The sequence below is a fragment of the Stenella coeruleoalba genome (assembly GCF_951394435.1).
Source record: "Stenella coeruleoalba genome assembly, chromosome: 12".
In the NCBI taxonomy this organism is placed as follows: Eukaryota; Metazoa; Chordata; class Mammalia; order Artiodactyla; family Delphinidae; genus Stenella; species Stenella coeruleoalba.
In genome coordinates, this window is record NC_137158.1 from 32,184,347 (window position 1) to 32,200,677 (window position 16,331).

General features: G+C 37.1%; 1 protein-coding gene across 3 annotated transcripts in view; it reads right to left on the reverse strand.

Moving 5' to 3' along the window:
• Positions 1–2,515: 2,515 nt before the first annotated feature.
• Positions 2,516–16,331, reverse strand: part of FBXL4 (F-box and leucine rich repeat protein 4) — a 67,255-nt gene continuing 53,439 nt past the window's right edge. For all 3 annotated transcript variants that reach the window (XM_079939250.1, XM_079939251.1, XM_079939249.1), the window contains exons 7-9: positions 11,359–11,430; positions 7,565–7,877; positions 2,516–2,947 (exon numbers count right to left, since the gene is read on the reverse strand). In XM_079939250.1, coding sequence (XP_079795376.1) covers positions 2,784–2,947; positions 7,565–7,877; positions 11,359–11,430 — 549 coding nt within the window. In that variant the 3' untranslated portion in view covers positions 2,516–2,783. The remainder of the gene's footprint in view (positions 2,948–7,564; positions 7,878–11,358; positions 11,431–16,331) is intronic.

Genomic DNA, 16,331 nt, shown 5'->3' on the forward strand with positions numbered 1-16,331 from the left:
TAATTTTGACGACAACTAACAGTGTTTGAATCATGAAGTCATGTCAAGCTGCTTTATATACTTCCTGTGCTATCAAAGGTAAGATAAGCGGCAGGAGCTCTATTCTCACATGAACTGGCAGCAGATATACTTTCTGAGCTCAAAGGATATGTCCGGGACCTCAATGCAAGTGTAAAGGAAATACCCATTTGTCAAAATCCATTCAATTATGCAATTGAGGAGCTTCCACCTAACCTTCAACCAGGAAGTGAGTCGGGGAGTGAGTAATCTGCAATGTAATAACATTCTAAAAGAAAAATATCAAGAGAAGAAAGAACCTAATGGAATTCTTTCAATGCCTTCCAAGTGATAATTATGCTCCATGAAAATCATCTTCTCGTGGATTAATGTAAGTATCTGGCAATACTTATCTGTATGAAAAGATATTTTCAAAAACAAAATATGTAAAATCTTACTATCGATCAACATTAACAGATGAATATGTACAATCAATTTTGATGACAAGAAATATTAACATTGAATCCCAATTAAGTGAAATGTCCTCCCCCAAAGTATTTCTTTCTTCTTCTTAGTAGAACTGTAATACAAAAAACTGTTCTCAATTATTCTTATGTTTTGAATTCTGTCAATAAAAATGTTGTGGAAATTCATTTTCTCTTTAGTTACATAAGTACTTACATAGTGATTTCCATTTTGCCTCTTAGCCCACAAAGCCTAAAATATTTACTATCTGGTCCTTTACAGAAAATTTTTTGCTGACCTCTGCTCTAGAGCCAGATACTACCTGGACACTTTTAGAAGCATGGACTGAATGAACTGTCTCTACAGCTGGATGGCTTGAGTCTGTATGCTGCTGGCTCTGCCATTAGCAGCTATGGAATCATGAGTAAGTTCTTCAATCTTTCTCTGCCTCACCTGTAAATGGGAGTACGCAATGGTATCTATTTTACAGGGTTGTTAAGAGGACTGAGTTAGTAAATGCAAAACACAGGAAAGAGTGCCCGGCACAAAGTAAGTATTAACTCAACGGCAGCTGTTAGCTTAAGACAAAAGCACTGCTTCACCCAGTTGGTAGTCCAATTATAAATCTCATCCTCCTAAAACGTCCACTGAATAAAATATTCATTCCTGGGTGAAAAGAAAATCCAAATGCATGAAGCTAATAATAGAGGATAACCAAGCCCTTTTCCAACTGCCCTTTGCTTCTGCCATCAAATAGAAGACATCGTGGGGCATACCAACAAGACAGCAGCTCTCATACAATGGTTTCTTACGTGGAGGAGACTGGATTACTATTTTAATATTTTAAATGTCACGTATTACATTCTTTATATTCTATAAAAGAATAAACACAGTACTACTAGTAATTTATAACACTTATAATTTTAAAATTTGACATATGGCTTAATTCAATAATATATTCTTATTCATTATTTACTGAATGCCTACTATTTTCCATATGTATAAATCCACTAGCTTTACTTTGGGGGTAAAATGCTTTCAGATATGTACTATTGAGAGTATCCTCAAAAATTTCCTAGAGATATATATTAACTGTGCTAATTTTTAAACTAAATATGCTTTTTCTTAAATGACTACACCTTATAGCAAGAAATTCTAGACTAGTGCTGTCCAATATGATAACCACTAGCTTCAGGTAACTACCGAGTACTTGAAATGTGGCTAGTACAACTGAGGGATGGAATTTTTAATTAAATTTAACTAAAATTAAATAAAATAGCCACATGTGGCTAGTGGCTGCTGTATTGGACAGCAGAGTTCTACGGGATCACTCTAGGATGTGTGGATATTGGAAATTAACATTTTGCCCTGTGTGGGAAAACAAATTTTGTTACACTATATATTTAGTATTAGTTTGCTATTCAAAACAGCCCTGCCTTTTCATTCCAGAAAATATTTTCTGTCTACTTTCTTAGCAGCAGAACTAAATCAATTTACTATTTGACAAAACAATGTTTGTTTGCTTTGTTTTCTCCACTGTCCCTGATTTCTAATTATTTAAGGTGCTGGGGCAGAGAAAATAAAATAAAATAAAATCCACATATAATTCAGAAGTCTTAAACCTTTCCCTCTGGCAAATTTTTAAGGCATCTGCTGAACAGCTGGAAAACTATTTCATTTAATAGTTTACCTCGTGTTCTTGATTATGCCCATATTTTACTACTGTTATTATCCAGTAGTAAAATAGATAAATATATCAGAAGAAAACTGGAAAAACTGAAAACTTTCAAGTTGAAGAATTAGTGTATCAACGTAAAATATAATCTTAACAGATAAAAAGTAAGATTCTTTCTCCAACCAACTCTGACAATTTTGTACATACCAAAAGAAATACTGGCCAGGTCATAAGGCTTATAATTAATAAGGCATCTTTACATGGAAGTGTGAAAAATTAACTTTATTCTTGCATAAATATCATGATATTTTATTGTTCAAAGTGCTCCTTTCAAAATAAGTTAAAATATTTCCATATTACTCTTTTATTAAACATCTAGTTATTGACTAAAGCACAATATCACTGATTAACATAAGACAAAAATAATATGAGCCACTCACATATTCTTGAAGGAAAGTGCTTACAATATTTTGTGAAAACATTTGTTTACATCACTGATTTAATGATTTAATGGACATTTCCATATTTTTCTTTAAAATCCACAAATGTCTTAAGATATTCCCACCATTATAAAAACTAAACAAAACCAACCCCAAAACAAAACCCTACAAAAGCACATTAATTTTATTATAAGACATATATGAAGTCACTGAGTAAAGCTCTTTTTTATAAACACTTTTGGAAAGCTCACATTGAGTTCTAGCACAGCTCTATTATCAATCTGTGAACAGAAGGACACATCAAGTAAGGAAAGATCTTTACAAGATTCCAGGAGTTTTCTTAAAGATGCTGGACTTACCATTCTTGTTCCTGTTTAAAAAAAAACAAACAAAATATTATATAACACATATAATATCCTGATAAAAGTCCCTTTTTATTATTTAAAATACACTTAAAATAGACTTTTACAAATTAAAAACATTTCTTAAAACAAGACTTCATATTGAAATAGTCCTGTTAAAAAAAATAAATAAATTTCCCAGCCAAATTGGTATCTAGGACCTGAATTTTGTCAATCTCTACCCATTCTTATCTTCATTCCTACCTCCTACCCTTTCCAATCAGCTCCTCCAGACTTTCCTATTTCTGTTCACCCCAGTTCAAAACTGTTCGCACATCTCATTTTCCTGAACCCATGGGTCAAATCAGACAGCAATACTTAATGATTCAACCTCTAATTCCATGCAGTGCAATTACTGAGCAACTACCCTGTAGAAACTTGTTTCAGGCACTGGAGATACAAAGATGAGTAAGACACGTGTCTGCCTTAAGGAACTCATTGACTAGAGTTGAAAGCAAATAACTACAACACAATTTGATAAGTTCTACAGTAAGTGGTAGGTATAAAATGTCATTACTGGAAGACAAATGATGGAAGATGAGTACTATTTAGCCCATGTTAAATCTGAAGTGATTATGAGATATTCGGATGGGTTATAAATCATATAAATTATGTAAAGCACCTGATGCACGGCAGGCACTCAATAAGTACCAAATATCACTAGGCTCTAAGATGTCATCTGTTGTAACTATAGCTTTTCTAAGGAGAAAAAAAAATCATCACAATCGTATTACACATATATACCTGGGATGGGGATTAAATGTTCTGAAACACTAGTCTATGCCTTTTTCTCTGAGAAATCCTTTCTTCGCCCCTCCCGCCATGAGAAGGGAGAAGTAACTATACTTCTACCAGAAGCTGTAACTATACTGCTACCCTGGCTGCGATTGGCCCCATGATAAACCAATGCAGATTCTCCTGGGAATTTAGAATTGGGATTCAGTAAAGCCTCCAGTGCCCATTTGATCTCTTGAACTAAAGACATGGAAAACTGGGTCAGGGCTGCTATATTTAGCCATGTGTACCCAGAGGAACAGAGATGGCCAGCATGACAAGAAAAGAACAAAGCAAAACCAAAGGGAGAAGCAGACACAAACGTCTCTGTAAGTGTACAGCGGCAGAGGGTGTGGCTTAGGGACAGGGGCCTGAGTATGCAGGATAGGAGAAGGAACGAAAAAGAGAAAAAAGCTTCCTCGCCTTTTGATGGTTTTCCAGTCTCTCCTGAGGTCTGACCATACCCAGTTTCTACCCATGGGATCTGAGATGGACACCTGTATCTTCATAATAATCGCCTTTTTCGTATGCTTAAGTTATCTTGAGGGGGTTTCTGTTATATAAGATCAGAGAACCTCACCTAGGCCATTTGGCTCTGTGGAGATTTTCACCTAGGGCTGTGACTTTTTTCTATTTGCCAGTCTTGGTCATTAGAATCTGAGTTTCCTGATAAATTAGGAGTTCCTAAAGCCTAAGAGAATGCCAGGGAAGGAAGTCAGAGATTGAACATTTAACTGGGCTAGGGTCACCTGTCCTACGTTTCCAGGGTACTTTGTGCTGTTGTTTTGTTATCCACTTAGGACACAATTTTGTTTTCAGTCAGCTTGCTCCTTCAGGGCACTGAATATCTCCAGTGTTTAAAATAATGCCAAACATAGTATATGCTCAATAAGTGTGTAATGAATGAAAAAATGAAGGAATGGTGGTTAACTGTCCGATGCCATCACCCTGGTATAGACCCTCGTGAGATGGATTATTGAAGCTAATCTCTTTGATTTTGATTTCTTCCTTCTCCAATTCACCTACTACTCATTTCCAGATAAGTATTCCTAAAACACAGCTCTAAATAATATCACTCATATCCCTAATTAAAACCCAGTAAAACCTCTTCCTTGTTTAATTTTGTGCATACTTCTCATCCTGGTGCTCAAAACTCTCCAGGATACCCTCCATTATACCAACATTCTAGATCAAATTAGACTGCCTATTCTCTCAAGATATTCTGTACTTTTAACACCTTTGCTTTCGTTTCATGCTATTCATGCTGCCTAAAATGCCCTTCTCCCCCAATTTCCTGCTCACTTTTTAAGGATACCTTTCAAATATCTATTAATTAGCCTTTTAAATTAGGCTTTTCCTTATTTCTCTGATCATATATATACTCTCTTTTCTTTGAGCCCCATCAAAGTGGACTTGCTTCTGGCTTGCATTACAGTTACTTATATGCTTGTTTTATTCCTTCTTGCTAGGTTTTCAACTCCTGAAGAGAGGGACTGTGTCTTATTCGGCTTTGTACTGATCGATAAGTACGTTTAGTATGACGAAGATTTGCCACTTAACATTCATATGTGCTAATCACAAAATGACAAATAAAATAATGAATATCAGCATGGTTTAACTAAGAATCCTTTTTTTAAAAAAAAAATAAGGATTCTAACACTAAACGATGAAAGGAGACCAAAAACAACAATAAAAGTAAAGAAAATATAGCACAGTGGTTAGAAGCATAGACTCTGGTTCAAGTCCAGATTCCTTACTAGTTATGAGCCCTGGGCAAATCCCTTAACCTATTTCCACCCGTTTCCTCCTCTGTGGCTAATAATAATATCTACCTCATAAGGTTGTTGTGATGATTAAATCAGTTAATATATGCTCAGAACAGTATAAAGCACGCAGTCATGTTGTTGTTAACAATATTAATTATTGACTACTAGTGATATTACTTTTTATTGTGCTCTTTATATTTGAAATAAGATGTTCCAATATATTCGCATGACAGTCATCTTGCATCGGTAATTAGATTTGACATAATAAATAATGATACTGCCTTGCTCTTACGCTCATGAAAGTCACAAATGTCTTCAAAAAGAAGTCTTTATACTTCGTACCTGCTTTTCTTTTATGTCTCTGTCAAGTAATTCATACATTTATAGACCAAACTTAGGCCACCTGACAACGGAACCCACTGCTCATCACAACTGTGCTTTTGTTTTGGGATCAGTGTTACCGACTTCTCTGGTAGCATCTCTTTCAGATACTGGCTACTCTCCATCTCAAGTGTATGTTTTTGGGTTTATTTGAGGGTTTTTGGAGGGAGAATTGTAAACTAGATTTTAAACAACAATGGCACCATCCTCTGAAGTGAAGCCTGATGCAATTAGTGATCATTTTAAAAGGCCCTTGACTGCCTTTCCTCATTGTCCCTGTGAATTCATGACTTTTTCTTGAATGTTTCAAAATAATTACCTTATTAAAAAAAAGTCTAGGCTAATTCAAGCGGGAAGGTAGATAGGCAGGCAAAGAAACAAGCAAGGTAAGTGGTGTGGTGTTTTGAAAAGACAGTACTGACTGTGGAGACAAAACCCTTGTATGTGAACCCTTGCTCTGCCACATATTAATTGCTGGCTCCAGTATCCTCATCTATGAAAAGACAATGATACCCAGCTTCCTGAGCGATGAAGATTAAGGAGAATATAACACAGATGAAGTATCTAGCCTAAAGTGTACATATAATAGGCAAGAATTTCTCCCTAAGTTTTTTCAGTCAACTGTTTTTATTGATTTTTAAAATGTTATTTGTTTTTATTGAAGTACAGTTGACTTACAATATTGTGTTAGTTTCAGGTGTACAGCACAGTGATTCAGTAATTTTTGCAGATTATATTCCATTATAGGTTATTATAAGACACTTGATATAATTCCAGTGTATATATCCTTGTTGCTTATCTATTTTATATACAGTAGTTTGTATCTGTTAATCCCATATGCCTAGTTTCCCCTTCCTAAATTTCTAAGCAAGAATTTCTGCCTACAAGGAACTTGAATAAGTAACATGCAACTATATAAGCAACATCTACAAATGTACCATAAGCCTGGACTGTGGAGAGATTTTAACTGAAACTACAAACATAAGTGTTGAAAATCTTCAGGTTTCCCTTTGGTTGAATGTTGAATAAACAGTAAAGGATATAATTAGCACTTCAAGGACTAATCTGCTAGTATTAATAGATTACTAGCAACACAGCGCGAGTGCTATTCGGGTTCGCCACCGTGTGGGCAATTACAACCGTGGCGTTGCTAGCACTTCCGGCCAGTGTCAGAAGTAACAAAATATCACAGGGTTTCTGGCTGTAAATTGCAAAAAAGACACAAGGAATCCCAGCACTGGGAAGGATTTTCAATAGCTCTGCCTTAGGGCAGAACTATTCCTAAAAACTAGAATCATCAGGGATGGAAATTTCACAAGATTCCTTAATCAAGAATTTAACATCAAGAAGCCATATGTGTGTGTGTGTGTCCTGAATTCATTAAACAAACGGATTAACTTCTTATCTGTCAATAATAATAATAGAGAACACAGCTCACACAAATTCTCACTCTTCTTACTAGACCAAGAATTATGGTTATTTAGAGCTTTCTCATAGGTTCAACTATAAAATTCTGTTACTGCCCTCACTCTTTTACTTAAGTACAGTTATAATTATCAGGACAACATTTTTATTGTATCCAAGAACTTCTTTTCTCCCTATAAAAAGTCTGAGGTTAGTTTTTATGTCAAGGCTTTAAAAGAAATTTATAGATTGTATCCTTACCTAGTATGTCCAGTTGGCGTAATCTGGTACAATTACATGCTAGTTCTTCAATGTCTGTGTCACACACAGACCTGTTAGCTGTTAGAAAGAGTTTCTGCAAGTTTGGAAGCTGGCGTGCCAGTTTGGCAAAGCAGCCGGTGCTGCTCTGCAGAGTAGGGCACCATCCGAGGTCAAGTTCCTCCAGAAGTGGACACCCAGAAGCCAGCTCTGCTATCCCGTTCTCAGTAATGTTCTTACATCTCCACAGATCCAGAGTCCGGAGTTTTTTACACTTGGCTCCTATCATGCTAGCTATCACGTCATAGTCTTCAATCTGGAAATCAAATAATTTCAATCTTTCCCATATTATGCTCAGAAACACAAACTGTTTTGAGCACGTTAAAGCATTCTTAATCATCTCCTGTTGTTTGCTTCTGTGCAAACATACCCACACTGTCATTAACACAGATGTGCCCACTCATCTCACAGACCTGCCACCGTTTCGTAAAACAGCGAGAGTAATCACTTACTTAAAAATCCATTTAACAGAATTCCAGACAGAGGACGTTAATGAATGAAATCCCAAAGCAGTCTGAAATCCTCAGTCCCTCTTAAAGAATTTGAGGATTATGTATTGTCCTTGTATGCCTCCCATTTTGACGGTAGCTGTTGCTACGTTGATATGTAAGATCTCCCTGATAAAGGTATGCACTTAGCTAGGCTCTAAAATAGTAAGTGAATATGCTGATGGTACTAATAAGGATACTCGTTTTGGGTTAAAGGAGGCATTTGGGGACTGAAAATGCAACCTGAAAAATAATTTAGATTGTGATAAGTTAGCTGCTGTCAGTTATTGGAGGTGTCCAATGATTTACCTCATGATCGTGGGATAAGCTTCTACTATTCAAGAATTAAACATTTCAGTTCATGGGCTTTGAATGTTTTAATAATGTTTCTTTAAACAGATTCTTTTAGGAGTTTCATTTGATTTTGTTATAATCAGGTATCAGCATTATCATCAGAAGTCAAAAGGAAACGAAACAGCAAACATTTCCAATGATTACTTCCTTTTGTCCATTTGTTTATTCATATTTTCATCTCCGATGTGCTGGGAGCAACAGTGAATCAAAAAAAAAAAAAAGACTGTGTTCACATTTCTTGGAAAGACATACAGACAAATAAATGAGCAAAATAAATTCAAAGAGTGATAAGTAAAACAATAAAACAGGGTGACATGAGAGTGATCAGAGTGGCAGAGGTTGAGGGAGGGAGTGGTGGCTGCCGGGATCTCCGGGAATGAGCGTGGCTCATTCAAGGAACAGAAATATGATGGGTACACGGCCCAAGGGGAGTGAGAGAGAGGGCAGGCTGTGAAGCCAGAGAGCTACGCAGGGGCCAGGCCATCAGGCCGTGAAGGACTTTGAATTTTTATTTTAACTATAAGGAGATCAATGGAGGGTTTGAAACAAATATGATTCACATTAAAACAAAAACCCCTCGGGACTCTGGAGGATGGTCTAAGGTGGGTATGAATGGAGGAGGAAGCCCAGTGAAGAGGCCTGCACTAGCGCAGAGGAGAGGTGCTGGGTCTTGGATCAAGGTGAAGCAGTGGCATTGGAGAAGTGGACAGGTTGGGGGCTATATTTTGAGTCAGAACCAAAGAGCTGATAGATTAGATACAGTGGTGATGATTTCTAAGGTTCTGCAGGAACAATCATGCAGAAGACCACGAGAAATCGATTTGGGTAAATACAACTATCTTCTTAAGTGAGTGCACCCAAACAACACAAAACTGTAGCTTTGATCATTAGTGCAGCCAATTAGCTTCTTTAGGAAGAAGCAAATTAAAAACTTTCCAAAACCCATGATTCTGATTGCTATTATTTTGATAGTCAAAAATAAAATATCAAATGAATCATCCTGCCTTTTGGTCAGCTGACAGGAAAGAAACTGAAATAAACATGGTACTAAAGTATCAACCAAGAGCTGTCCGTGTTACTGTCCTGGTGAACCCAGACCTGCTGTGAAGAACAGTACCTCTGTGACAGTATGAAATGTTTCAATCATCACGTTAGTAGCAGTATCAGCAATATTAGCAGTATTTCTGAACTTCGAATGTCAAGTCCTTAAAACTTCATTTCCTGGCAAATAAATATCAATTGTAACAATACTGGTAACTACATACTTTAATTTAAAAATGGCCTATTTATCTGAAGTAGCATTTCCCATACCATATTACATAATAATAGATGTAACATGAAAAAATGGGCTCATTGGTCAGGTAAAGTTGGAAAACACTGGTTTAAGCAAAGGCAAACTGTTTCTTTATTGTAGGACATACCATTGAAAACTCCAGGGGGAGGATATAGGAGCATCGTTTCCTAATTTAGACCCAGAATTCCTATTCCCCCTTCTTTCCCCCTACAATACACAACTTTTTAACTTGAATATCTTTTAGGACTAATGTTCCATAGGTCAACTTAGGAAAATGCTGACTTCAACTACACCTAACTCCAACTATAAACATACATAATTCCAACTCGAAAGTGTCTGTGATTAGAGGCCTGCTTTTCTAGAGAATGCTGCTCTAGGTTATGCGGACGTAATTAACAGGCAGAATAAGATACCTCTGGCCAAAGTCAAAGCAGGGTCCTTACCAATCTAAAGAAGGCAGGCTAACAATAAGCAAAGTCCAAGTGACAGTAACTGGTTCGTATGTTGTCACAGAAAGTGCCATGGAGTGTCACTGAGCCCATCTAGAAGAGCCACTAGAAGGACCCAACAGAAGCCCATGAAATGCCTTACTAACGTAAAAAGTTGACCAGAAGGGAAACCTAATGCTGAGTTAGTGGGCTCTCAGATTGTTTCCAGAGACCGGGATGGGCCTGAGCCCATACATGGGGTTTAATAAGGCCTAAAAACTTCTCCGATATTGCAACCATCCTGCTTATTCAGGTCTTCCTAATAAGTGGATGCAAAACTGGAATGGTTTAGGATCTCCTGAATCTGCTTTGGGTATGGGGGGGCAGGTAAGAAAATAAAGAGGAATGGATCGCTCCACAGTCAGTTATATTGGGAGATGCATTTCCTGTGAGTGTGCATGCATGCACACACGCACACAGGCTCACACGTATGCACACACGCGCACACACAGAGTTCTCCTGTCCCTTGAGTGCCAGTCTTATTTATTAACCATGTAATTTAGTTGAAAAACATTTAATTCATCCCATGAACTCTTCCAATGACATATAAATTATAATTTTATATCTGAAAGGAGTTTCAAGATTATTTATTCCAACAGTCCCTACGTTTTTGGATTTCACAGACCAGTAACGTTTTAAAGAAATTAGTTCCAACATAGGTTGGTGTCCATCTTTTCATCTTACTCAGTAAGGACAGTGAAACAAACAAAATAAACCTATCTACTATCATCAGCATTTCCAGAAAATAATCTCTGAACTCAAAAACTAAAATTAGCTTTGTGAAAAACTTACCAGACTACTGGCATTTGGGTATGATTGATATATTATTTTGTAAAGAAGCCCAGAGAGCTAAATAGCTTGTCTGAGATAACATCTGGCTTGAGGCAGAACCACACTCTTTGCACCACACTATACTCCTTTCCTTGTTCTCACAGATAAATACTGTCAAAGACAAATTCTCCCATTTAAGAAAAATGTTTTAAAGCGGGTTGCACATAGTTATCCATAAATCTGAAAAGCTGTGGGTGGGTGTGGGGAGGGTCAGGATAAAAGTCACCCATGGGAAGAAAAAGAGAAGCAGCAATTGAGAATAAAGAATTTTCCAATACTTACCATGACACAACTACCCAAACTGAGGTGCTGAAGCTCTGAACAGAAGTTCAAAACGCTGAGCAGGGCTGTTTGCTGCCATCAGGAACCACATCAGAGGCAAATAAGGAAAGGACAAGAAAGTGAAACAAAGAGAAGAGGTCAATTAGACATTAAAGGCTGTCACTGCTTTTCCTGAAATAGAGCTCAAAACCTTGGTTACAAACACCACAAATGCCATTTAATGAGTCCCCAGGTGTTCACACCATTGATTGGCTTGGAGTCAAGGTAATCATTACTTGTCTCCACGTAGTAAGTCCTCACTCTGTATATGATTTTGCGTGCCCTAAAGACACCTATATTCCCTATGACCTCTCAGTGCATTTTCCAAACGTAAGCAATTTGAAAGCCTGGTGAAGACTGAACAAGACAAGCTAAACCAACCCTCCCTCGCTCCAAAAAAAAAAAAAAAGCACCAAGGGTTGGTGACAACTGTAGAACAGCGGCAGCTCTGACATTCACTGATCAGCTGCAGGCTGATGGAACTGCCAATAGCCACCCCAAATCAGGACTGAGCCCGTGACTTTAATGTCAAAGAATTCTCTTTGTTGACAAGGATCCCAACAGCCATCGAGCACCTGTCACTAGCACCATGCTAACTGAAACGTGCACTTTCTAGTCGTGTTCCTGCCATTTCAGCCCATCCATCCTGTGCAATGGAAACGGTCTCACCACTAAAGAAACCCAAAGGTGTCCGAGACTGCTACATAATCATGGTTCCTGAAATATCTCTGAACAGTCAAAATTTCACTTGATGACATGCCTGCCATGAAAAATTTAAAAACGAGCAATGCAAAGCATTCAGATTTTTAGTTTTTCCTTTTATAAATTAAAAAAAAATACTACACAAACATGTGGCAAACTTTCTAAACATCTGAACTAAATAAATCATATCTAACAAAATTAAGATGATATTATACAGCCTCTGTTTAATCTATTCCCAGTGTTCAGAAGTGAAAAAATTATCAGTTGGGGAGGGATTGAAGAATGTGCCAATGACAACACAAAACATTTATTCAGATTCTTATTGAGAAAATAAAGTAACAAAGTACTTCATTTAAAATAAACTTAGGGCAAAAATAAAATAATAGTAGTTATAATAGGCCCTAGATTGGTACCAAACTTAAGACTAATTGTTTCACTGTTGTGCATTTTTTAAAATTTAAGCAAAAAAAAAAAGTTTATATTGATTTTATGCTTAAGTTTCAACACAACTTATAACATTTATAAGACAATGCCATGTAGCTCTCAGAATGTTGACATCAGAAGAGGTATATGAAGATAAGTTTCAGATTCTCCATAATACTTAGCTATTTTAACATACTGATGGGAAAATGACATTAGGTTTGTTTTTATTAAAGTACCAGATCTTATCACAAAGTTGTTTTATAAGATTTTCCCAGAGCAAGATCCAGAACATAGTAGAGAATTTTTAGAGAGGATTCCACATACTCTTGTGGATAAGAAATTTTAAATTAAAAAAATACATATACATATACCTCATTCATGATTCATGGAAATTGTTTGGTCATTTATATTTAAATTCCTTACAATGAAGAACCTCAAATATGTGACAAGTACAAAAGTCCAAGACAACAAACACCCATGTAGTCACAACTCAGATTTATCAAATCTTAACATTTTGCCTTCTTTGCTTATCTACTCTATTTGTGTATCCCTCCATCCATTCACATACTTTCTCAGAAGTGACCTTTATCATGACTCAGGGTTTAAAAACATGCTTGAAAATTACATAACTTTACTATACATTATGATCACTTTTGAATTAATATTCTCATAATTATGTATCTAAAAAACACCTATGTAAGGGTAGATGCATTTCAAGTCGTAGAAGAGGAATTAATGGCCTATTATACTTATTCAGGCAAATATTTTACAATAACTTATACAGTCTGCATATTAAATTGAGAATTAAAAATACATTTAGGGCTTCACCGGTGGTGCAGTGGTTGGGAGTCCGCCTGCCAATGCAGGAGACACGGGTTCGAGCCCTGGTCCGGGAGGATCCCACATGCCACAGAGCGGCAGGGCCCGTGCACCACAACTACTGAGCCTGCACGCCACAACTGCTGAGACTGCATGCCACAACTGCTGAGCCTGCATGCCTGGAGCCCATGCTCCGCAGCAGGAGAGGCCACCGCAATGAGAAGCCCATGCACTGCAACGAAGAGTAGCCCCCGCTCACTGAAACTAAGGAAGGCCCGAGCGCAGCAACGAAGACCAAACGCAGCCAAAAAGAGAAAAACAAATACCGCATGCAGCCAAAAATAAAATTTAAAAAATAAACAAATTTATTAAAAAAAAATTCATTTAGTAGTAGAATTATCATTTTTCATTCCTACCTTAAAAAAGGAATTAACATAGAACGTAAGAGATTCATATTGAATATCACACATCTTTGCTAAATAAGAGATGTGAGATCAAATGCTGAGACCAAGCTATAAGGGGATAAGGATGACCTTGGAAGGGATGCTGTGAGGAATGTAACAAGAAGTCAAATAGAGATAAATAAAAGGGTTGACTGGTAGCAATGAGGTGAGAAAGCACAAGTTAACGGTTTCCTGACTTTCTCCAGCAGAGCTCAAGATAAGCCAGAGACGGTGGGAGTACCCAGGTATAGAGCACACATCTATAGATCAGCTTGCAATCTCTCCAAATCCAGCTAACCGATTTCCTCCTAGAATATCTTTAGTATCTTCTTTCTCTATTCTATTACTATTCAGAATTAAAGTACTACTATTGATGCTAAAGCAAAAAGGAGAAACTACCTCTTCACTTCCAGACATAAAATGACCTGATTTTAGAGAGACCACAGTCTCAGTGATTTAAAGCAGTTGAGAAAATACTGCTCATGGGCCAAATTCAGCCCATTGGTTGTTTTTGTAAATAAAGTTTTATTGGAACATGGCACACCCATTCATTTATGTATTGTTTATAGCTGTTTTCACACTACAACAGCAGGGCTGAATAGTTATGACAGAGACCATATGGCCTGCAAGGCCCAAAATATTTGCTATCCAGCCCTTTGCAGAAAGAATTCGCCCACCCCCAATTTAAGAAAACAATTCTACCTTAACGAGTACTTGCATCACTTTTACCCTTTTAGAACACACAAATAGATGGATTAAACCTATATTAAGCATACTACAAAAAAAGGTATTCAGAAATAAAAACTGAACAATTTTATGAACCTTTTACTTAAGACTTAAGATATCTTTTAGCTTCCCAAATTGACAAATTCTGCTGGTTAGACCTGTAAAATTCAATATAAGCACAAGAGTAGCTCTATAAAATTAAAACACAATTTAAATAGTTAGCAGCTTTAATAATGCAATGCAGCAGATTCATTTTCAAATGAGTTTGCAATTTTTAAACAAAGGCCAACCTTATTTAAATCACTGTGGAACCGGAGTCACTAAGAAGTGACTGGCTCCATGTTAATTTCTTTTACAAAATTTTCAAAACATACTCTAGGTGAAGCTGGCACCTGGTAGTAGGATTTATGTTCATAAAGAAAGAATCCTTTGGGGACTTCCCTGGTGGTCCAGTGATTAAAAATCCATCTTGCAATACAGGGGATGCTGGTTTGATCCCTGGTTGGGGAACTAAGGTCCCACATGCTGCCGGGCAACTGAGCCTGTGAGCCACAACTAGAGAGCCTGCGTGCCACAACTACTGAGCCCGCACACCACAACTAGAGAGAAGCCTGCGCATCAAAATGAAGAGCCTGTGTGCTGTAACTAAGACCTGACACAGCCAAAATATAAATAAATATTTTTTAAAAAAAGAAATAAAGAACCCTTTTATATTCAACCTAAAATTTACCTTACTAACTCTGTTCAGCAGCCTCAAAATCCAATGGATAACTATTAAGTTATAGAGAATTATTATTGCCTCTACTTGTTACAAGGAAATTTATTAAGAGGTAAAAGAAGGCAGGAATTCAAATTTTCATTGACAGCTTTTTAAGAGATGCTACCCATAAAGTTCAAAATCTCCTATGCTCTACACTACTAAAGTGCTAAGCAAAAATACTTAATAAAGTGATAACTGATACTTATTATACTCACATAAATGGTTTAGATATTCCAGATTTGTAACTTAGTAGAGTTATAATTATGCATACCATAAACATTTTATAATGAGACCTTACATAAACCACATATGCAATGCTGTGTTCATATTTTATATTAATGCAGGTTTATAATTATTATAACTAATTAATAATTTTTGCAATTAAAAATTTTTGCAGTTAAAAATTAACTGTTGCTTATCTTTAATAAAGAATACAACCCTTACTTGTAACACTCAGTATAGGAAGATAGGATCCCAAGTCTGTATTTCTCTAAGTCCTGATTCCTAAGGACTTCCCTGGCAGTCCAGTGGTTAAGACTCCGTGTCCCTGGTGGCTGAGTGGTTAAGAATCCGCTTGCCAATGCAGGGGACACCGGTTCGAGCCCTGGTCTGGGAAGATCCCACATGGGGCGGAGCAACTACGCCCATGCGCCACAAATACTGAAGCCCTCACCCCTAGAGCCCGTGCTCCACAACGAAAGAAGCCACTGCAATAAGCCCGCACACGGCAACAAAGAGTAGCCCCCTCTCCCCGCAACTAGAGAAAGCCCGCACGCAGCAACGAAGACCCAACACAGCCAAAAATAAATAAATAAATAAATAAATAAATTTATTAAAAAAGACTCCGTGCTCCCAATGCAGGGGGCACAGGTTCCATCCCTGGTCGGGGACTAGGATCCCGTATGTTGCATGGCACGGCAAAAAACAAACAAATAAACAAACCATGATTCCTAGAAAGCATCTTAAAGAAACAGATGTTTATATATCACAGACATGCACCAGCTAAAACAGAGAGACTAGTGACATCACCTGATCACAAGTATACTTTCACTGATGATATA